Genomic DNA, 21082 nt, shown 5'->3' on the forward strand with positions numbered 1-21082 from the left:
GAGTTTCACTAAAATGTTTAACTCCTAGAAATATGAATCACCATCCTTACGACTCCTATTACTTTCTTTGTTGTGTGCTACCTAGCTCCAAAGCCAAGGCAACTTATTTACATTTTTTATTCTAGTAATCTCCCCATCCTGGAAATAATCTCTGTATTAGTCAAGATTGGCTCATCCAGGAATAAATGCCCAAATCTCTTAAAGCAATAAAAATTTAATTCTTGTTCATACTTCATATCCATCATGGGTTGGTGGGACATCCTGGGTCCCAGACTGACTATGTATCCACTATCCTGAATATTGCTGGTTGCTGTAGCTCTGAAGGTCTTGTGTTGGCAAGTCTGGAAGTGACTCATGTTACTTCTGCTCATAAACTAACAGGACAAAATTAGTTACATGATGTTACTCAACAACAAAGAAGCCAGGAAGAGCAATTCTCTCTTGCATACAGAATTGCAGACAAAAGGAAGTATTTGTGGAACATCATGAATGCCTATGAAAACAGACATTAAAAATAATGAAAAATAATGAAAACATTTGTGATAAGTACCATAATGGAGGATTAAAACTGGCTATATGACAGAAGGAACCAAGAGACCTACCTGAAGTGGATGGTCTTGGGAGTCTTCTCTGAAGATGTAACACTTTTCACTGAGACCTGAAGGTCTAAGTGGATGGTCTTGGGAGTCTTCTCTGAAGAGGTAGCATTTTCACTGAGACCTGAAGGAGTGAGAATTAAATGAACATTTTAGGCCGGAAACAACAGGTATAAATACCCTAAGGTAGACTGTGCCTGGTTTTTCTTGAGACTGACAGAAGACAAGATTTATGAGAATAGAAGCAGCAATGCAAGTGGGAGAAAATGTCATAAGACAGGAGAAACCTCTCAGGGACACATCACAGAGGGCCCTGAAAGCCACGACAAATAATTAGAATTTTAACCAAGTGCAATAGGAAGTTATTGAAAGTTGTTTGGACAAGAAGCACATAGTTATGTTTTATAAAATGGAGGCTCTCTATGTGGGCAAATACCTGGAAAAGGACAAGTTAAAATAAGGAGACCCATGGGAAGGCTATGAACGTAGAAATGATAGTGGCTTGGGTGGTGACGAAGAGGAGTGGTCAATACTGAAGGTGCCAGAAGTGAACCAATCTAAGATATATTTCAAAACTTTTACTGGTGGAAAAGTTGGGAACAACAGGAGCTATTAGGTCTACCGTATTTCTGGTTTTAATGACAGGGTGGAGGTGGTGCCATTTATCAAAATAGGGAAGTACAGAAAGAAGCAGGTTTAGAATCTAAAGGAGATTCAAGCCTATTTTAAGTTCAAGACATTTGAATAGGTAAGAAGGTAAAAGTAAGAAAAGATCACATATGAGAAGTCTGGGTTGCAGAATTCAAGAATAGTCATTGTAATAACACAGATCACACAAGCAGAAGTGTGAGTCAGGAAGGAGAGAACTGCAGGGTTTACCTAACAAATTCATCCTTGAGATTTATTTCTACAAATGTATCATCATTAGGTATGTGGATTCATATTTCCAACAACTGGAAAGTAAAATTAATGGAATAACAACATACATAGCTGGTAAAATCTTTAGAAATTTTTTCTTTGGATTTGAAATCTTTGCTATGACTAAATGACAGCAAATTTATATTTATTGAACACCACTATTATCTTTATTTTGCACACATGGAAAACTAAAGCAGAGGTAAGAAAGTTGCCTGATATGACACAAAATTAGTAATGGTGGGTCCCATGTTCAAAAACTAAGCAATCTGGCCCCAGAGTATGTTTTCGAACCCCTATACTATGTGGCAACTGTGGAATAATAGCCTGACTTATTTGTTTAGGAAGTTGTAAATAATAAATTTTATACATATATATAAAAGTTGTAATGAGAGTTTTTATTGCATCTCTCAATGTTCATGCATGCATGTCTGGATCATAAGGGTTATGAGCTACAATTCACCTGGTAGATGTGCCCTAAGGTATTACAACCAACCCTAGAAAGAAGATACAGACTTCTTAAGAAAGGTCTTGAAGCTCCAAACATTTAAAAAGTAATAATAATAACACGAAGTGTGCCAGGCAGGTTTGCTCTGCCTTGTGTCATCGAACCTAATTTCTAGTGCGGGAAGTCATTTGATGGGCAAGAACATGACTTTTTTTTCCATCACACGCTTAAGCTTTTCCCTGTACAGAACATCATACATAGTATTAACACACTAATTAACATTGCTGTCTTGTGTTGAAGTTTCCTTGCAGGCAGGAACGCTTTATTCTATCCTATCTTCTTGGTGCTTACCAGAGTCTGGCATGTAGAAGGAACCCAGATAATGCTGCACAGTGGAGGATGAGGAGGATGGAAGAGAGAGGGAGAGAAGGAAGGAAGGGAGAAAGGAAGGGAGGGAGGTGAGGGAAGAAAGGAAGCATGAACAAACCAACTCATCTCCTAACTAGCAAATGACATTCAGGACTGGGAATTCAATCAGATGCCACAAAGCAGAGCAAACCTGTCTCGTGGTACAGTTGAGAGAGAGAGAGAGAGAGAGAGAGAGAGTGTGTGTGTGTGTGTGTGTGTGTGTGTGTGTGTTAAAAATGGCTCGAAGCAAAAAGAAAGAAGGTAAGCAATCCAAATCAAACACTTCTGAACATTTTTAGGTGAGCAAGAAGCCCTCCATGATCTTGTATTGGACAAAAAAATTAATCATAAATCTCTCCGGTTTATGGTAGTGCAGAAACATCCCAATCCCACCCGAAATCCTCTAACTCCTTCGCCTGGTCCCTGCCTGGCCTGACCTGGGCTGGACCGCTACACTCGGCCTCCGGCCCCGCCTACTCGCCCCCGCTCCTCCCTCCGCCCCGGCTCCAGCCCGCGTGGCCACTGCGCCTGCGCACAAGGGACGTTCGTGCCGTGGTCTGTAGGGGCGGGGTCCGGAGCGCGGCGTTCCGCGTGGAGAAGAGGAAGAGGAAGTTGGGGGAGGGTCCTAGCTGGGAGTGAACCGGAAGTGTAAACGCTCCCACTTCTTCTCGGCCAGGCGGAACCTGCTTTGCTGGGCCCGGTGGCCGCAAAAGAACTTTCTCCCGCCCCAACGGTGGCCGCGGCCAACTGCCTCGCCCGTCTGGCAGCCTTACCCGCCTTCCCTTCACCTCCTCTTCGGCTTCGCGCGGCCCTGTCTCCTCCTCGTGCGGCGGTATCCGCTTGCTGCCGCCACCGCCTCCCTCGCCTTCTGCCTGGCCAAGCGGCCCGCCCCGCTGCAGTGATGTGCGACAAGGAGTTCATGTGGGCCCTGAAAAACGGAGACTTGGATGAGGTGAAGGACTATGTGGCCAAGGTAAGCGGGGTTGGTTGAGGAAGGTTGAGGAAGCTGACGGTCGCTCCGCCGGCGGGGGCGGCGGTGTCGCCGGGGAGCGTCCAGGCGGAGAGAAGGGTCTGGGTAACTTGGTGTCCTGTGCCAGGTGACTGCTGCGTTGGTACCGTCAGGGCTCTTGCCTGCTTGACGCCTTGGAGGAGAGGGATGGAACTGGCCGAGTCTCCTCTGAGCCCTGATCATTTGAATATGGCCCTCTTTTATACCAGCGCTACTAAAATCTTTAATTGAATGAAGCGATTCTCCATCTTGGACTTGGCCATTTACTGAGTGAAGTAACCTAAGTAATTGGAGTCATAGGAACGTTTTCTTTAACTTGGGGCCTGATAGGAATTGAAAAGAATTCGTTGACCGTGAGAAAGAGTACTGAAAATAGCAATAGTTAGAATTCTGAAACTTAGTATCACTTCAGTGTGAAGTCTTAACTTTGGGTGTGGCCTTTTTCCTCTTCCCCCCACCACAACAAACACATATTTGCCTCAAGTGGTAAGGTCGTCGATCGGCACCTGGAGTTTTGAAGAAATCTGAGTAGTTTTCAACAAGCATGTTAACTTTGGCTACTCCATCATCTGAAGTGCTTACTTGTGTCATTGCCATGCTGTTTAGTCACAGTATATTTGGGGGGTAAGATCATGATTAAGAAAGCCAAACTCAAAGCTAAACCCAAAATGTCAAACAATCCACGTTGTGGTGGAGTGGTGAACTTTTAAGTTCCAACCTAACCTACCTTTGGATCCTGCAACTCTACATTTTGTAATTATAAAAGAACTTAATGTAATTGTAATGTCATGATAATTTTTTAAACATCTCTTCCAGAACAAAACTATAATTTTATGACATAAACAAGAAGGGCATCTTGTTCAACTTTATTTATTTGTGTGTGTGGGGGGGGATTGAACCCAGGGGCACTTAACCACTGAGTCACATCCCTAGGCCCCTCCCTTTTTAAATTTTTATTTAAAGACAGGGTCTGGCTAAGTTTCTTAAGCTCTGACTTTCTGGCTAAGTTGCTGAAGCTGACTTTGAACTTAATGATCCTCCTGCCTCAGCCTTTCCAGCCTCTGGGATCACAGGGGTGTGCCACTGCAGCCTACTCAACTTTAAAAGTGTGAGAACCAGGTATAAATTTCACTAGTGTGACCACTGATACACTACTACAGAGGTCTGTGTTAGGAAGTAAGCAGAACAGAGTTTCATAAAACTTGCCTGATTGTGCAAGGCAAGTGCTGATGGTTTTCCCTCTGTTTAACTGTTACAGTTTAGACTTTTTGCATGTATTTGATCTGCTTAATTGTTATTTGCAATGGATTTTTAGAATAAGCTGCCTTCTATTTACTGCCTTCTTACCTAGTGGCAGGCTGAAACCTGAATTATTGCCTATTTCAGAGTAAGGTTAAAAAAAGAGAAATTACTTGGAGCACTTCAGACTGAGAAATTTACCACTGTTGGGACATTGTCGTACTCTGTAACTGAGTAGCCTTTGGTTTCATTGTGGAACCTAGGGTATTTGAAATACAAAAAAGTTGAAAAGTACTAACTGAATTTTCAGCTAACAAAAAATAACAGAGTTTATGTAGTGTCTTCCTGATTTATTTTACATCTTCCTTGTGAGTCTTGTGAAACAAGTCTATTAGTCCCATTTTACAGTTAAACTTACTGAGATGAAGGGCACTTAAAAAAGGAATCCAGAATTATAGAGATCATGTATGATAAAGCCAGAACTGAACTGCTCACTCCAGAACTGAGACTTTTTATAACTGGTTCATACAGTCACAATCCAAGCATAATTGTGACAGTATATAATACCAAGCTTTCTAGTGGGACATCCCCAAGATCCACATTCAGGCAGATATTTGTGCAGAGAAGCTATCACACTAAAACTTTAATGGAAAAAATATGTGACAATAAAGGTGGATTGATTTAACTTATTTCCTGGTCATTTTTAAAGTTAGTTATGTTCAGCCTGACTTCTCCTGCCCCCATTACTACTATACTACCTACTATCATAATAAAATGGATGTACTGAAGGGGAGGAGAGACTTTGGAATAAAAGTTAAAGGCGTTGAGAACTGGTTTACCCATAAAGGTTTGACTTTAATGAACTCCTATGAACAGATCATTGAGCTTTTTGCTTTCTTAGTGTTCATTGAGAAGTGTGGGTCTTAATGTCTTTTACTTTGTAAATAGGGAAAATTAATTTTAAAAAACCTACCATTCTGGTTTTATACTGACTGAGCTGCTTTATTGTGTCTATTCACACTCAAGTTCTTATTATATGGCTGCTTCCACTCAGCAACCACCTTCTGTACTTATTCATCAACTCAACTTTTTCATCTGTCAATTTATGAACATTCATTATCTTCTGAGTTTATAGGACATGCCTTTATCTAAGTGTGTATAAAGAAAGTATTAAAGAAACACTCAGACTTGTCTAGTTTTCATTATGAGTAGTGACTTTAAATTACTCTTGTGAGAGAATACTCTTATTAACATACAAGGACGAACTTAGAGGTAGCATTTTAGTAGTTTTCCTATTTTAACTAATACTTTAAAAATTCAGTAATTGTACTGCTCTACCTGCTTCTGACTTTTCTACAGAAACTTGAAATAGAGATAGTCTTAATTGTTGATGTTGAGTGAGCTTTTGCACTCTTGAGTTTAGAGTTCCCAAAACCACTGAAAATTGCATGTTTCTAAATGGAAAAAGCAGAGTGTAGAGAAAAATGTAGATTTTACCATAGTAAATGTTTATCTATAACATTAAAATGTTATCTGAAGCAATTTAAAGTTTTTGAACACTGTGTTTTGCCTTCTTGACTGACCTAAAGGCCATGTTTAGTTAATTCATCTGCTTTTATTGGACACCAAATACTATTAGATCTGGGCTAGGCCTAGTAACTAAAAAATTTTGAGCACAGTGCTCAGGAAAGTTAAACGTCTATATTTAGTAGACTTATGTGAAAACACTCAGGCTTTTTAAAGTAATATGTAAATTACAAGTAACATCTCACATAAAATTTGGTAGTCCAATTGGAAGCAAGAGAAAGGCAGAAAGTAAAAATAGCCTGAGCAACTATAGTGGATACTCACAGCCTAATTTTCGATCTATATGCTGCATCTGGGTGACAGAATTTTTGCCTCTGTCTTCTATTTCTGTCTTAATGTTAATTTCTCCCATTGAAGTTAATTTTGGCACTACCTGAATGCCAGATTCCTATTGGATACCTCTATTATATTCCAAATGAACTTTTTTCCTCTCAAAAATTTTATTCATATTGTCTCCATTTTGACTTGTGACCTCATAACTCAGCCATTCACCCAAATTAGAAATTGGGAGATTTTTCTAATTTCTGAGGGTTGTCAAGACTACCTTCTTTGTCTCCCTCATTTACACCTCACTCTCCATTCTTAGCACTGCTATTATAGGCCATTTGCTGCTTTTCAGCCTGAATTGTATTTTCCTTAAATATAGTCTCCCCTCCCCACATGTCCTTCCTGGTCTACTTACAGAGTTTACCTGGAGGAATCTCTGTAAAATGTGAATCTAAGCATGTTATCTTCAGCCAAGCTCCTTCTCTTAAGATACCCTTGTGATTCCTTGTGATTGCTAATTTAAAAAAGGCAAACTCCTCCTTGGTTCAGCATACTAGGTCATAATGATCTGACCCAGGCCTGCCCTCTGCTCCAGAACTTACCATATTATTTCTTACAGAAAGCAGGAACACTTTCCATGTACTCTTCGTTCTCCTTGAGCAGTTTGACTCCTCCTCAGTCCCTAGCCCCCAAGCTGGTAAACTCATTATCTTCCTAGCATATCACCTCTTCCAGAAAAATATTTCAACTTCATATGGAGCTCTGGTGCTTTTACTGTTTCACTTACCGTTTTGCTGTGATTTTGCTTATGTATCTGTCTTTGATTAGGCTCTGAGAATCTAGAGGGTAGATACTCTATTTTTTTAATCTTTGTATCTCCAGTATAGTGTCAGGGAACTTCACACATTAAAGTTCATGTTCCTGGGAATTCTCTTCATCCTTAATTATGATTTCAATAAACTAATATATGTAATAGTAATTACCATTGAGTGGTTAATTTATGTACTCTGCAAAATGTTTTATCTGTTTCATTTGCTTTATATCATAGTGTTTCAATATCACCATTTTAAAATGAGGAAATCAAGCTTAGAGAAGTAATTTGACAAGGTCACAAATTAAATAGTCTTACTGGGATTCAGACTTGAGGATGTCTGAATTGAAAACCACACACTTTTATTTAGACCATATCAGTCTGCTTTGAAATAAGTTGACTGGTTTCTTCCTTAAAACAGTTTATAAGGAGCACTTTAAGAAAAATGGGAGAGGGGCTTGCAAGAGGTAGAACAAATTAGTTCTGATTATGAAGACAGAAAATAACTACTTTGGGGTTTTTTAATTTTAAGTGTAACAACTTGGAAATAATTAGCATACAGACATACATTTCTGTAAACTTTAATTTTCACCAAAGGCTCTTTTCTCAAGGTGTGTCCATAAATAGAGTGATTGATATCTTGTGGGAACTTTTTCTGTACTTGAAGTCATAATTTTACTTCATGATTTAGGCTCCTAATTGTAATCTTTCACAGTCCAAAAGAAGTTAAAATTGTGTCTGTTTGCTTTAGGACAAAACAAGTAACTCATTACTGAGATTTCTATTCAGAGCAGTTTAAATTAAACAGCACTTTTAAAAAGATTTGTTCTTAACATTTTGTACATTTGAGCACTGTGGTGCATATATGTGTATTGTTTCATTTACTTTTCACATCAACCCATGAATGTGATTAATAAGTTAACACCATTTTATAGATGAAGAACTGAGGCAAAGATTAAATAATTTGCCCAAATCATAAATTTTTTGGATGGTGAAGCTGAGATTTGAATCCAGTTCCATGGGTGCTGAAGAGCTTCAGAACTCCTCACTATTAACCACTTCACATACCCTTCACCTTCATTTCTCAGTAATGCCAGATAACTCAGGGCATACTATATTATTGTGTATATGGGTATTAAAAATAAAAAATCAGGGCAGGATGATAACAATCCATTGAGACTACTTAAAGATAAACTTTCTGATGGACTTTGAAGCTCCAACACTTTCAGGTGAATGCTTATGAGTTATATTGATAAGTAGCCCCTTAAAGTCTCCAGCAGGCCTGATAAATGTACTCTTGTTTACATGTACTTCTGTTTCACTTGCTGTGAAATACTATACATCAGGTCTCTAACTTCCCTTTCTCTGTGGTTTCCTTTCCCTCTCCATCCCCCATTTTAATTACATGTGCCTTTGACACTGTGATAAGTTTAAAAAGCAACAATTGTGTGCCATGTGAGAGAATAGGATCTCTTGAGCTTGAGAAAGGTCTCAACTCTAATCTTTAAAAATTTCTAGACTTATTGGGATCATTCTTCACTTTCCTAATTTAATAGGCAATTTAGAAGAATACCTAATTCGATCTGTCTTTTGATTGGTTATAGGTTGTTTCCTGGTGTTTTTTGACTCAGTTGTTTTTGTATTATAAACATTTATCACTTTATATTGCTTTTTCTGCCTCAGGACTGCTGACTCAGTAAGAAAGCTATTATCAATTTCTATAAGATACAAATGCCATCAATAAATACAGAGTACTTAGTACAGTATAGATAATTTGCTTTATATTAGGCTTTCAGCCTTTTTTTTAAATAAAATGAAGGAAGATCTTTTTTACATTGAAATGTAAGTGTTCTCTCAGGTATATTTTTTTGAAATTTTAGACATTATTCTTCCATTAGTGCAGCTAATTAAAAGTTTAAGAATTAAAACTGATTTAAATGTCTCATTTAAAAATAAAACTATTGAATAGAATCAAAAACAAACATTTCATTGAATATTCCTCCTACTTGTGATTTTTTTCATTAATATGTAAAACTTACTAGGTGTCTTAAAGACAGAAAAGTGTACAGAAGACAAAAATTAGCCCATAATTCTACCATCTAGATAACTCCTATTAACTTTAAGACATAAAATCACTGATTCCACCACAGATTAGAAAATGCAACAGTTAGGACTGAAAGGGCTGGCCTCCCACCACTAGTCCCTGTGAACAAAGCAAGCCATTCTTAACAGGTTCACGTAATTAATTTTGGGAAAACATTAAAAATTCACTTACTCATCCGTTTTCCCCACTTAGATTTTATAACCATACTTGTACTTTGTTTTATTTAAATTTATTCATTTATCTTAAAGATTGAGATTTATTGATTACCCTCTTTTTAAATGGGGTACAGTATTCCATCTTATAGGTATGCCATAATTTATTTCACTAATCCTCTATGATAAACATTTTGGTTTCAGTTTATTTAAACAACCTTGTAGTGGATCACCTTTGTGTATGTTGTGTATGTGTATACACTTTGTGTATATGCATACATATATATACACACACATATCTTGACAGATAATATACATGTACACATATATCTGTGTATGTGTACATATGTATATGCACATGTGTGCATCTTAACAACTTTTGAGGATATATCTGTATTACGCTCTTGATAAGTTCATGGCACATAGGTGTATGAGACTGATGGTTCCCTTACATTGTAGGTAGAACTGGGCGTCATCAAACTTTAGTTTTTGCCATTTGGTTAGATGAAAAATGGTGTTGCTTCATTTTGCATTAATTAGGAGAACATCTCTGCAGAACTTTATTAACCATTTATATTCTTTTTCCGAATTTTTCATTTATATCTTCTGTTCGTTTTTCTTTTAGGTCATTGATCTGTTTCTTACAGATTTGTGTGAGCCCTTTATAAATTAAGGAAATTAATTTTTTGTCATATCTTGCCAATATTGTTCCCAGTCTGTCTCTTGACTTTAGTTATTTCATTGTGCTAGAATAGTCTTGTGACTTGTGTATTATGTCCATGTTATTTATTTTGAAGTAAGGCATGAAATAGGAGTATAGTTTATTAAACTATATACCATTGTGCCTGTAATATGATGAGTGGCAATGTATATTAGCTATTGATGATAATACCTGTAAGTTTGTTTAGGAGCAAGACTACTTAAAATGTAGTCCACCTCTCTTATAGATAGGGAGAAATTGGATATTAAAGACCTTGACCAGAGTCATACTGCTAATTGAAGTTAGGAGTTCTTTTTTACACTTTCCTTTATGAAAAAATTTTTTTCCACCACACTCTTGTTTTCTAACAAAGTGCTTTATTTGCTCTTTATTGGGATATTCTTTTTTGCTCCACTCCATCTGCTTGTATCAATCAACTTTTTCATTGCTATAATGAATTACCTGAGGCATACTAACTTTAAAAAAAGAGATTTATTTAGTTCACAGTTCTGGGAGTTCAAGGGCATGGAACTAGCATTGACAGTTCTAGTGAGTGCCTTCTTAGCTGTCACATCATGGCATATTATCATAGCTTTTTTAATAACTCTCCGAGAACCACCTTATTGCCTTCCCAAGGGCCTTCCTCTAAGCCCTGCCTCTTAAAGGTTCTATCAGCAGCTCCCCTAACACATTGAGAACAAAACTTTCAATATATGTGCCCTTGGGGAACAAACTACATCCAAACTGTAGCACTGCTTATTTTTAAAAGTTTTTGTTTATGTCTCTTTGGTTTTGCATAACATTTCATAACTGCTCATGCAGTTAATCCCTCATTTATGCCACTGTGGTATATAATACAGAACTTTTTAACTGTGTTCATACTTTATTGTAGAATTATTTAAACTTAAGAGTTTATGAGCTCCTGACCTGAGAAGTCAGTGGACCTGAATTTGAAAAACAGTAATTTGCTCTATGAAACATATCTTTAAGTTTAGAGCATTCCAAAAGAGTTTTGTCTTAATGACTGGTTAAAAAAACAAAGGTGCATTTATAGGTATAGGCTCAATTATTACCATTTATTGTTTCTTGACAACTCAGTGACTCTCCACTAAAAAATAATCTGCAGGTCTTGATTTAAGATTCAGTGCTCTGTAGGGGAGCATTTGTCTTGTGAGGTAAAATACATGGCTTCCCAACAGTTGAAGCCCCTTCCTGTCTGTGAGGCATTCTCTACTATGAATCTTGATGAAATGCAGGACCTGGCTCCCACCACAACAAAAGCCAAGAAGAACAAATAAATTGCTTTCTCCTGCCAAAACAGGAAATGGGCTCATAACCCAAATATGACCATTTGAATACTTATGTCTGGAGCCAAGTACAAAGACTCAGGCACAGTAAAAGATGTATGGCAGCAATAAAACATCTGGTGTCCAAAAACCACAACCACAGTAGTGGAATGTCACAGTAGTTGTGACATCTCTTCTATGCCCAGGTGGTTCTTATGACAGGTTAAGTCTCTTTATTTCTTGCCCATTTCTTCAACTTTCCCAGCAATTCTGGGAGCTATTTTAATTAGTCTGAATTGGTTTATGTTGCTTGCAGTTAAAACCCCCTTATTTATTTTTACCTGTCAGTCTTCCCAATATACCATAGATTTTTTGAAGATAAAAATTATCTTTATATTCACAACAGTTATCACATTGCTTGTTATCAGCCTTACAGTTTAGTTGAATTTGGGTTGGATTGGTATTTGCAGAAATTAGTTCTTCCTTTATTGTTTCCAATATATCTCTTTGTAACAGATGTTCTTAGTATAAATGATGTTCTTTCATTTCCTCTCTTAGAAATAGCTCTAAGTTTTCAAACTTTGTTGTTTTAAACTCAGTGAACTTTGTTCAGCTTTTCTACAGTGTATATGCCAGCTTGCACTTATAACCTCTCATGACCATCATTTTAGAATTTCAATTCAGAAATTTTAAAACCACACAGTCTAAAAGTAAAGATAGTTTTGTGCTTATTGTCTGTGTAAAGTAAGAATCATCAGTGCATTTTTTCTTGGTATTAGTGAAAAAAATATTAAAACCTGTGCTTAATGTCATATTACTTACAACTACATAAAAGCACATGGCCTCTCTTTATTATTTTTTAAAGCTCTATGTAAAGTGCTTATTCTTTCAATAATAATTGAAATTATTATTTCAATTTGACCAAGATATTTAATTGCATTAAGCCTCAGCTTTCTCACTTGTAAATGAGTGAGAAAATGCATATGTTTTGTACAATTTTAAAAGAGATAGTAAATGTCAATTCACAAAGTAGTACCTACACATTGCAGCTGTGCAGTAAATATTTTCTATTTGTGGTGTTGTCTATGTAGATCATTTCCTAATTGAAGGCTCATAAGAGAAGCCAGGGCAGGGGTTGGCAAATTTTTTGGTAAAGGATAAGCTAGTAAATATTTAAGACCTGTTAACTATGTAGTCTTTGTCACACTATTTATCTTCGCTGTTGTGCAGAAGCAGCCATAGGTGATATATATAAACACATGAGCATGTTTCTTGTATTCCAGTAAAACTTTATTTACAAAACCGGCAGAGAGAATTTGAATGAAATGCTGAAAAGGAAAATGCAGAATATAACTTGTAAATTTGAACTGTAGGCAAGAGGTCTAGAATTATTCTGAAAATTAGGGGTCATTATTTGTAAATATGCAAAAAGGAACTAATTTAGATTCTTAAACTACAAGGAAATTCAAAGGGCTGGCAGTTCAGCTCAGTGGTAGAACACTCGTCTGGCATGCCCAAGATCCTGGGTTCAATCTCCAATACCACAAAAAAAATCTTTAAAAAAGTTATAGAAAGGAAATTCTACAAAATCTTTTCAATTGCCAAATTGAAAATGTTCACCAAAAATATTCCAGAATATTCTTCCCAACCCTGATACCAATTCCATGAACCGACTTGGTTTCCAACTCCAACAGTGAAAGAGAAGGATAGTTAGCACAGTTTTCACTGTTTTAGGCGTGGTTCATTTATCAAATATCATAGTGCCGGTTGTTGTATTGGATAAGCATGGAATATACTAGGAACAGTACTTCTGAGGCTGAGTTTTCTTTGGAGGTTCGTTTAGAGTGTGCAGGAAAACAGCAAATAAAATAGTTATATGGGTTCTGAATAAATTATATCCCTTATTTAATATATGAAATATGAACAAAACTTAGCAACTACTCATTTTGGAGTGGTAGGATTAAGAGTAAATATTTTCCTTTCTCTTCCAACTTTTCCTTTATAATGCAACTTAATTTTATAATATAGTAAATTCTAATAATGATTATGTATTTTCAGTTTTTCAATTCATAACATACTGCTTTATTTGTATTTTTGATTCTCTGTAGTCTTTAATTTTAAATGTTACATCTCATTGTATTTGAAGTATTCATTTACACTAAATGTTAACAATGACATCATTTTAGGTGACTTGAACTTATAAATAAATATAACTTTTACTTTTTTATGTTGGATTATTATCCTATTAACCATTATTTTAAAGATTTTGTTACTTACAACTGATTACCTCCATTAAATATTTTGAAACCCTATGTTGGGAAAAGAATGTAGAAAGAGGATAAAACAATGCCTTATCTTTGAGTACTTTATTCCAGGTACAGTGTACATAATTAATTTCAGTGCATACAGATATAATTTAATTCTTGACAACTATCCAGGTAGGCCTTATTCCCATTTTGTAGTCAGAAAAAAAATGGGAATTAATTGGCCTGAGATCCAACAGCTAATATAGTAGGACAGGATTTGAACTCTGATCTGACCCATTCCAAAAGAGTATTCCTATTCTCTTTGCATTGAAATATTTCAGAACTACAAATGAAATACAGAGATGCAAAAAATTGAAGATGAGGCATTACAGAAGACTGTGATTGAACCAGCAAAAAATGGGAAGAACGTATATATTTGAACTAATAGAAATTGAAATCTTCAGAACTGAAAATATAACTCAAGGTTGTAAATAGACGGTCTACACTTCTTTGCAAAATTAGTAAATACAGATGAGGAACAAGACACATCCTAGCTAAAATTTTGAAAATCTGAAATTCTATGGGTAGAATAATATTAGTTTCAAGGCAATAAAATGAACCTGCCTTTCAGTTGTTTTCTAATACAGGATACCAGAAAATAGTGAAACAATTATGTTAGGAATACAAGGTATAAAAAAAATGTTTAATATTTTTTAAATATGTTAATACTCAGGTTATCATTCTATATGGTGGTTACAGAAAAACAATCTTAGGAAACCTTAATACTCTTCACTCAGTAGATTTGTACATGTTACACCTTGAAACTTCAGACTGAATATTTTCTTTCTCCTCTCTTGTCTCCCTCCACCCCATCCCCTCTTTCTCCCTTTCTTCTCACTTACCGGTTCATTTACAAATACAGCTTTTAGGACTGTAAGCATTGAATTAAGATACTTGATATTTCCTAGGCTTTATAAGATTTTAAGAATAAATTCCAACTATGGAGCCATGAATTAGTGTCTTATAAATGAAACTACTTTTCAATCACATCAAAATTTTTTTGCAAACTTAAGATACCACCATAATGTTTTGAATGAATTTTCTTAATTTTGATAGACTTTCATAATATAACTATATGCGCTTGGTTATTAAAATTTTAATTTTATACCACAAATAAAAGCTTTTCTAAAAATGCCATGAAACAATTAGAAATAGTGGAAATTTTTCTTCCAAAGAAGAACTTAACCTCTTTACATTTACTGTCACAATGTGTCATAAAAATTAAGTATGAATTTACCAAGTAAGTCAGCCTTTTAAAAGTAAAAAATCAGCGTTTCCATAATTTAAATGACTGAAGTAGTTACTTAAAAATGAAAATATCTAGACTAAAAAGCAAGTTGATTTTATATTTCCCAGACCTCCCATGCCTGCTTCATGCTCATGCTGGGGGCACTAAACCACTGAGCTACATCCCCAGCCTTTTTTTTTTTTTTTTTTTTTTTTTTTTTTAATTTTGAGACAGGGTCTTGCTAAGTTACTGAGTCTGACCTCAAACTGGGAATCCTTCTGACCCAGCCTCCCGAGTCTCTGGAATTACAAGCATGTGCCACCACTTGGTTTGACCTTCTTCCTTTTTGTTGTCATCTGTTTTCCTGTACTTTGTAAAGTTCCAGATAAAGTATTACCATCTTTTTTCTTTGCTTTGCCTCTCAATGGTAGATTTTAAATCTGAACTAATTGCTATGCTGTAATTTATAATTTTGGGTACTGTTTTATACACTGTTGTCACCAATAAATAACACATGATTCTACTTTGCCAAGTTATATACTGCGTAAGGATTTTTGAGGAAGGGACAGGGGAGAAAGAAGGAACATACAGAGGGAGAAAGGTAGGAAAAGAAGGAACATAGCATTCATTTTAAAAAGATCTGTCATTTAAAAAATACTGAACACTGCAGTCTTAGGGAATTCTGCATTCTGCATGGAGACAGGTAATACTTAACTGACTTCAAAGACAAACTGTATATACAGCAGTGGTCCAGTAAGATTATGCCATCTACCTATGTAAAATCTGAACTCTCCTTAAAAAGTTAGGAACAAATACTGAGCTAGAAGCAGCGTGGTGGTATAGGAAGAGAAAGAGTGTAGAACTCTGCCATTACTTGAGTCACCTCTTTTCAGCTTTAGACTTTTCATGTATTGGAAGTTCTCTATCCTGTTAGGTTAGTTTGAAGATTAGAAATATGCATATAGCACAGTACTAAATACATAGTAGCTGGTCAGTAGAAAAAGATAAAAAAATCTCTTAATCCTCAATGAATGAAAACTACTTTTTGAGGGCTTAAGTTTGTTTGCTGACAATGTATCCTGTCCATCACTAAGATTAAGTCATGGTCTTCTGATAAGTCCTTTTTTTATAGCACTTATATTTTGAAATTATATATTTCATTGTACAGTTATTTTATTACTCTCTCCCACACACACACTAGATGGTAAGCTTCATGCATGTGGAAGCCATGTTTGATTTTGTTCACCATTGTCTTTCCAGCACCTAGTTCAGTGCCTGCTATCCAGTGGAACTTTTAAGTAAAAGTTGAAAGAATAAAATGGATTCTCTTTTTTAAATGAATTCCTAGTAGCTAATAGTTGTGGTACTGATAGCTGCCTCCATCAAAAAATAGCAGTGCTTTCTTTGTAGAATTAAAGTACATATTGTATGAAATGTACAGAATATCTCACTACCTGAACTTTTTTTTAATTCCTTAGAGATATTGGAGCTCAGCAATACATTTCGTTATATTTAGTATTATTGTGTATTGTTTTCAGTTTGCTAAATCATGACTTGAATTACTATTATGTATGTTAACATGCAGATTTCAATTCAAGTTTTTATTTCACTTTGTAATAAAGACAATTGTTAGATGAAACTTAAGTTTTTAAGAAAATAAAAATATCTGGTCCTCTTTTCCTTTCTTCAGTCTCCTGTCACAATAAACATTGTTTTCTTTTGGCTTCCTTATAAGGGAGAAGATGTCAATCGGACACTAGAAGGTGGAAGGAAGCCTCTTCATTATGCGGCAGATTGTGGACAACTTGAAATCCTGGAATTTCTGCTGCTGAAAGGAGCAGATATTAATGTATGTAAAGAGCATACATTAATACATAATAACATGCATAATGTATATAATTCTAGGAAAAATTTTCATGTTGATTTGGGTAATTTGTTTTCTATAGATTTATAAAATAGTTACAGAAATCTCTTCTAATAATACAGTCTGAAATTGTGCCATATTTCCTGTAACTTTGAAACATAGTTGGGGTTTTTTAAAAGTAAGCCAAACAGACTGACTTTTTTTAGCTATTAAACTGAGGGTTCACATTTCCCCCTTGGCTGTTGCTTTTTAAGTTCTAAATCTTGAGGAGTTAGCACTGTCTATACGTAGCAAATGCTGTCATGTAGTGGAACATAGGACTCTGTAGTCATAGTCTACATTTAAACTGGATAGTGGGGCAAAGGTCAGTAATCAAGTAATCAGACAGAAGCAGTCATCTCTGGACTCTAGCTAGCCTTTTATAACTTCTGCTTTTCAGACTTTTAGAAAGTCATTTAAGTAACCATGACAGCAAGTAAGATGAGATTTCAACATTTTAGGGAAAATGCTATGATCTCTCCATCTCTTCCTTCCTCGACCACATTGGCATTTCTGCAATAGTAGGAAACTAGGCTTATAGAGGCTAAGCAACTAGTCACACAGTAAGTGGCAGTGTAAGGTTTGAGCTAAGAGCCCACTCCCTCCACTACACAGATTCCCAAGGCTTCTTGTTACCTTTCTAAGAGACTAGAAACTTACTCTGTGGAGTGATTTTGTATAGGAAGGCAAATAGGTGTTTATTGATTTTGAAATATTCTCAAGAATTCCTTGCTCATATGTAGAAAGAAGGAAGAAATGAAAAATGGATAAGGTTCTCTCTCTATTTGTCATTTCATAGGCTCCAGATAAACATCATATCACCCCTCTTCTGTCTGCTGTCTATGAGGGTCATGTTTCCTGTGTGAAATTGCTTCTGTCTAAGGTGAGGTCCTTTGCTCATTTTTATTGATTTTTCCCCCAATCACTGTGCAACTGTTTAAGTATTTGACTGTTAATTTACTTAATTACATGTACCTGCAGGGACAGAAAACTTGAGGTAGTTTCCAAAATTGTGATCTACAATGGTTTTACTCAAAATAACCAGTTCACAAACTGTTATCAGTTCATAATGGGCCTGTGGGAAAAGAGCTTGGGCTAGTCTCTTCCTCAAGAAAATCTTATGATAAAAAGGTTAGCTGAAGTAAGCACATTATACTTAGAGATGTAGAAAATGTCATGGATGAGCAACAGTTTGTGGCCTGGCCCTGGCACCTTCTTTGAATAGCACTGGTTTGAAATTTTAAGTTTCAGTTTCTATAGTCCATACTAAGCAAGATCATTAGAGGTATTTTGCTATAAGGGCCCTTTTAAGTCATCTGGTTCCCTGATATGATTGAGATAGGGGGTAAATCTGGGAATTTCCAATGGTTTTTGTTTTGTTTGTCTCTGCTACTTAGAAGCTCTTAGGTGGACTTCCAGAATCCATCCTTGGGAAGTAATCAATTAGTAGCAGACATTCTAGCTATATTAGATGTTGGAAGGTAAGAAATCTTTATAAAATAAGACACCAGTATTAATCCCAAGCTTGCCATTTCTTGACCATACTCTGAAAAATGCTGTTCATAATATATTCATTTGGGGTCTTAGAATAAGGCCAGCTGAAAGAAGCAAGGAAGAATAGAAATTAAATGAGTAAATGTATGAAAAGCATTTGCCAGAGTGCCTGACACAAAATAAGCACTCTTTAGATAGTAGCTTTTATTATAACTAAGATTGAAAGAGGATTTTGTGTTCATGCATCTAAGTTTCAATATGGAGAGAATTGAGAAAGGGGTGGCACATTTATCTTTTAACATTGTATTAACAACTCCTTAAAGATATGGTTCTAAAAGCAGTTTATTCGGGTCCTTTTAAAACTAGATATTTTTTTCTATGCTTAGCTTCATATTAAACACAATTATTAGATTTCTTTAAATATGTGGCTTTGTTGTTTTATTTTCTGGGTGTATATTAACAGCAATTTTTAGGTACCACATACCATGCTACAAATGGTATAGTCCCAAAGAAACAAAATAAATGGAAATGTTTTTCTTTGCCACTGTTGTAGATCCACCTTCTCTGATAGGGTGTGCTCACAATGATTTCCAGTCACTATGTTGTCTAGTTTCATCCCTGAGGAGATATTTGTTGCTCACTGTAGCAAACACTTGTTGCCACAGGCTACAAATACTGATTGACAATTCATGAAAGATTGATACAATTCCAATATTCTATTAGTTAGGACTCTCTATTTCAGATACCTAAACCAGCCTGGACAAACAAATAGTAGAGATCTTATTGACTCATGACTGTATAGTTGAGGCCCAACTTGACCCTGGTTTAAGCCACATGACCTGATGTCTGTCTCTCTGCTCTTTCCTCAACATCACTTAAATTCTCATGGCCTCAGCCTATCTAGCTGAGTATATAGTAAAAGAACTGAATGACTCCTTTCCTCCCTTTCTTTGACCTTCTCTGCTCACCCAGGGGTTTTCTCTGAAAATAAAAACTTCTGTGGAATCCTTATAATTTAGGATTATTTACTAAATGAATTGCCCCTTAGCATGCTCTTTCATTTTAGCTATATCTGGAACTATATCAGAATAAATACTGTTTCTGAGTCCTCTTTTTCCTCCTAGGAAAACAAAACAGCCATAATTATTGTTATGCTAGAGAGGGCCCAAATCATTGTTCTGTAGACCTTTGTCTCCAGTGTTCCAGCTCATTGAAACCTTGTGGTTTTAAGTTTTTATTGTTATGCAATCTTCTAGAATAAAGAATTCCTTGGTCTAGGGTTATATAGCTCAGTGGTGGAGTGCTTGCCTAGCAAGTGTGAGGCACTGGATTCAATCTTCAGCACCACATAAAAATAAATAAGTAAAGTAAAGGTATTGTGTCCATCTACAACAAAAGAAAAAATTTAAAAAGAAAGAATTCCTGAAAGTCCAACTGATTTGCATGTACATTAGGCCCTGATGTTATCTTTAAAAAGTTCTCCTTCCCACCCTACATTTCTACATATGTACTATGTTGCTAAATTATTGATTATCTAACTTTTAAACAGTTTGATTTTTTCTTTTACATATGCTCATATCATTCTTTCAGTTTGTATTTGAGCCTTGTTTCTGTAGCCAAATAAATGACATTCAGAGGCGGCTATATTGATGGAAGATTGACTAACCCTGTAGACCCATTATTTGTTTTACATGAATTCTTTAACTTTTTTGAAAGCAACATGGAAAATTTTAGTTCTACCGTCTCAAAATTAATTACTTTGATTTGATTTGATTGTGTGAGCTTCTTTAGTTCTTTAATGGACATGATGTAGTTTTGTTAGCCTTTTTTTTGGAAATCAGTTGTGGTCTTTCAGAAATCCTTAATTACTAAATAGGGCTATTCCAGTGCATCTTTTAAAAGTTATAATCAGTATTTTTATTGTCATGTTCTGCCTTTTATCAAAGTAGAATCCTTATGGATTCCAGAATATTGACATTGCTAATAATTTTCCAGCCAATATATCATTATTAGCATAGGAAAAAAGACAGCATAATAAATAGCAATTTAGAAACTCAGTATGATCACAGCTAATGGAACGGGATTACAAAAAAACAAATCAAACTGTAAATGATATACTGTTTATAATTTGTTGTCAATTCAAGCACATAGGTATGTTATCTCCATTTTATGGATAAGGAAACTATATGTCTCTGAGGAATTTAACTGCCTGAAGCCCAAACAATATAGTAGACTCAAGATTTTGTTCTAAAATGTATGATTCAATTGCCTGTATTCTTTCTACTACTTGAGGTTGCCTTTCAATATTAGGGCAGTTATGAGAAATGGAGCCTGTGTGTATTTGCAGGTTAAAATACATGCAGCAGATGTTTAATTGTTGAGTTGATAAATTAGAAAAATGTAGAAATTAACAGATGTAGGAATTCCACTTCTAGATTGAGGTCTGAGCACATGTTTGCTATCCCATTTTTTTGCCCCTAGTGACAGAAAAGGTGTTTTTAAAGTGAATGAATCAATATCTGCTTTGGACCATAAGAAGGAATTCATTAGACAAGAAGAAGCAAATCCATGAAAGACAGAAAGCAGGCAATACAGGGTCAAAGAAGAAAACATTTCTAAATATGCACAA

General features: G+C 35.7%; 1 protein-coding gene across 1 annotated transcript in view; it reads left to right on the forward strand.

Moving 5' to 3' along the window:
• The first annotated feature begins 2998 nt into the window (after positions 1-2998).
• The window catches only part of Mtpn (myotrophin), a 36411-nt gene continuing 18327 nt past the window's right edge, over positions 2999-21082 (forward strand). The window contains exons 1-3 of the mRNA XM_047562210.1: positions 2999-3340; positions 16792-16905; positions 17759-17842. Of these exons, the coding sequence (XP_047418166.1) occupies positions 3269-3340; positions 16792-16905; positions 17759-17842 (270 nt within the window). The 5' untranslated portion in view covers positions 2999-3268. The remainder of the gene's footprint in view (positions 3341-16791; positions 16906-17758; positions 17843-21082) is intronic.

Source organism: Sciurus carolinensis, chromosome 8, assembly GCF_902686445.1.
Source record: "Sciurus carolinensis chromosome 8, mSciCar1.2, whole genome shotgun sequence".
Taxonomy (NCBI): Eukaryota; Metazoa; Chordata; class Mammalia; order Rodentia; family Sciuridae; genus Sciurus; species Sciurus carolinensis.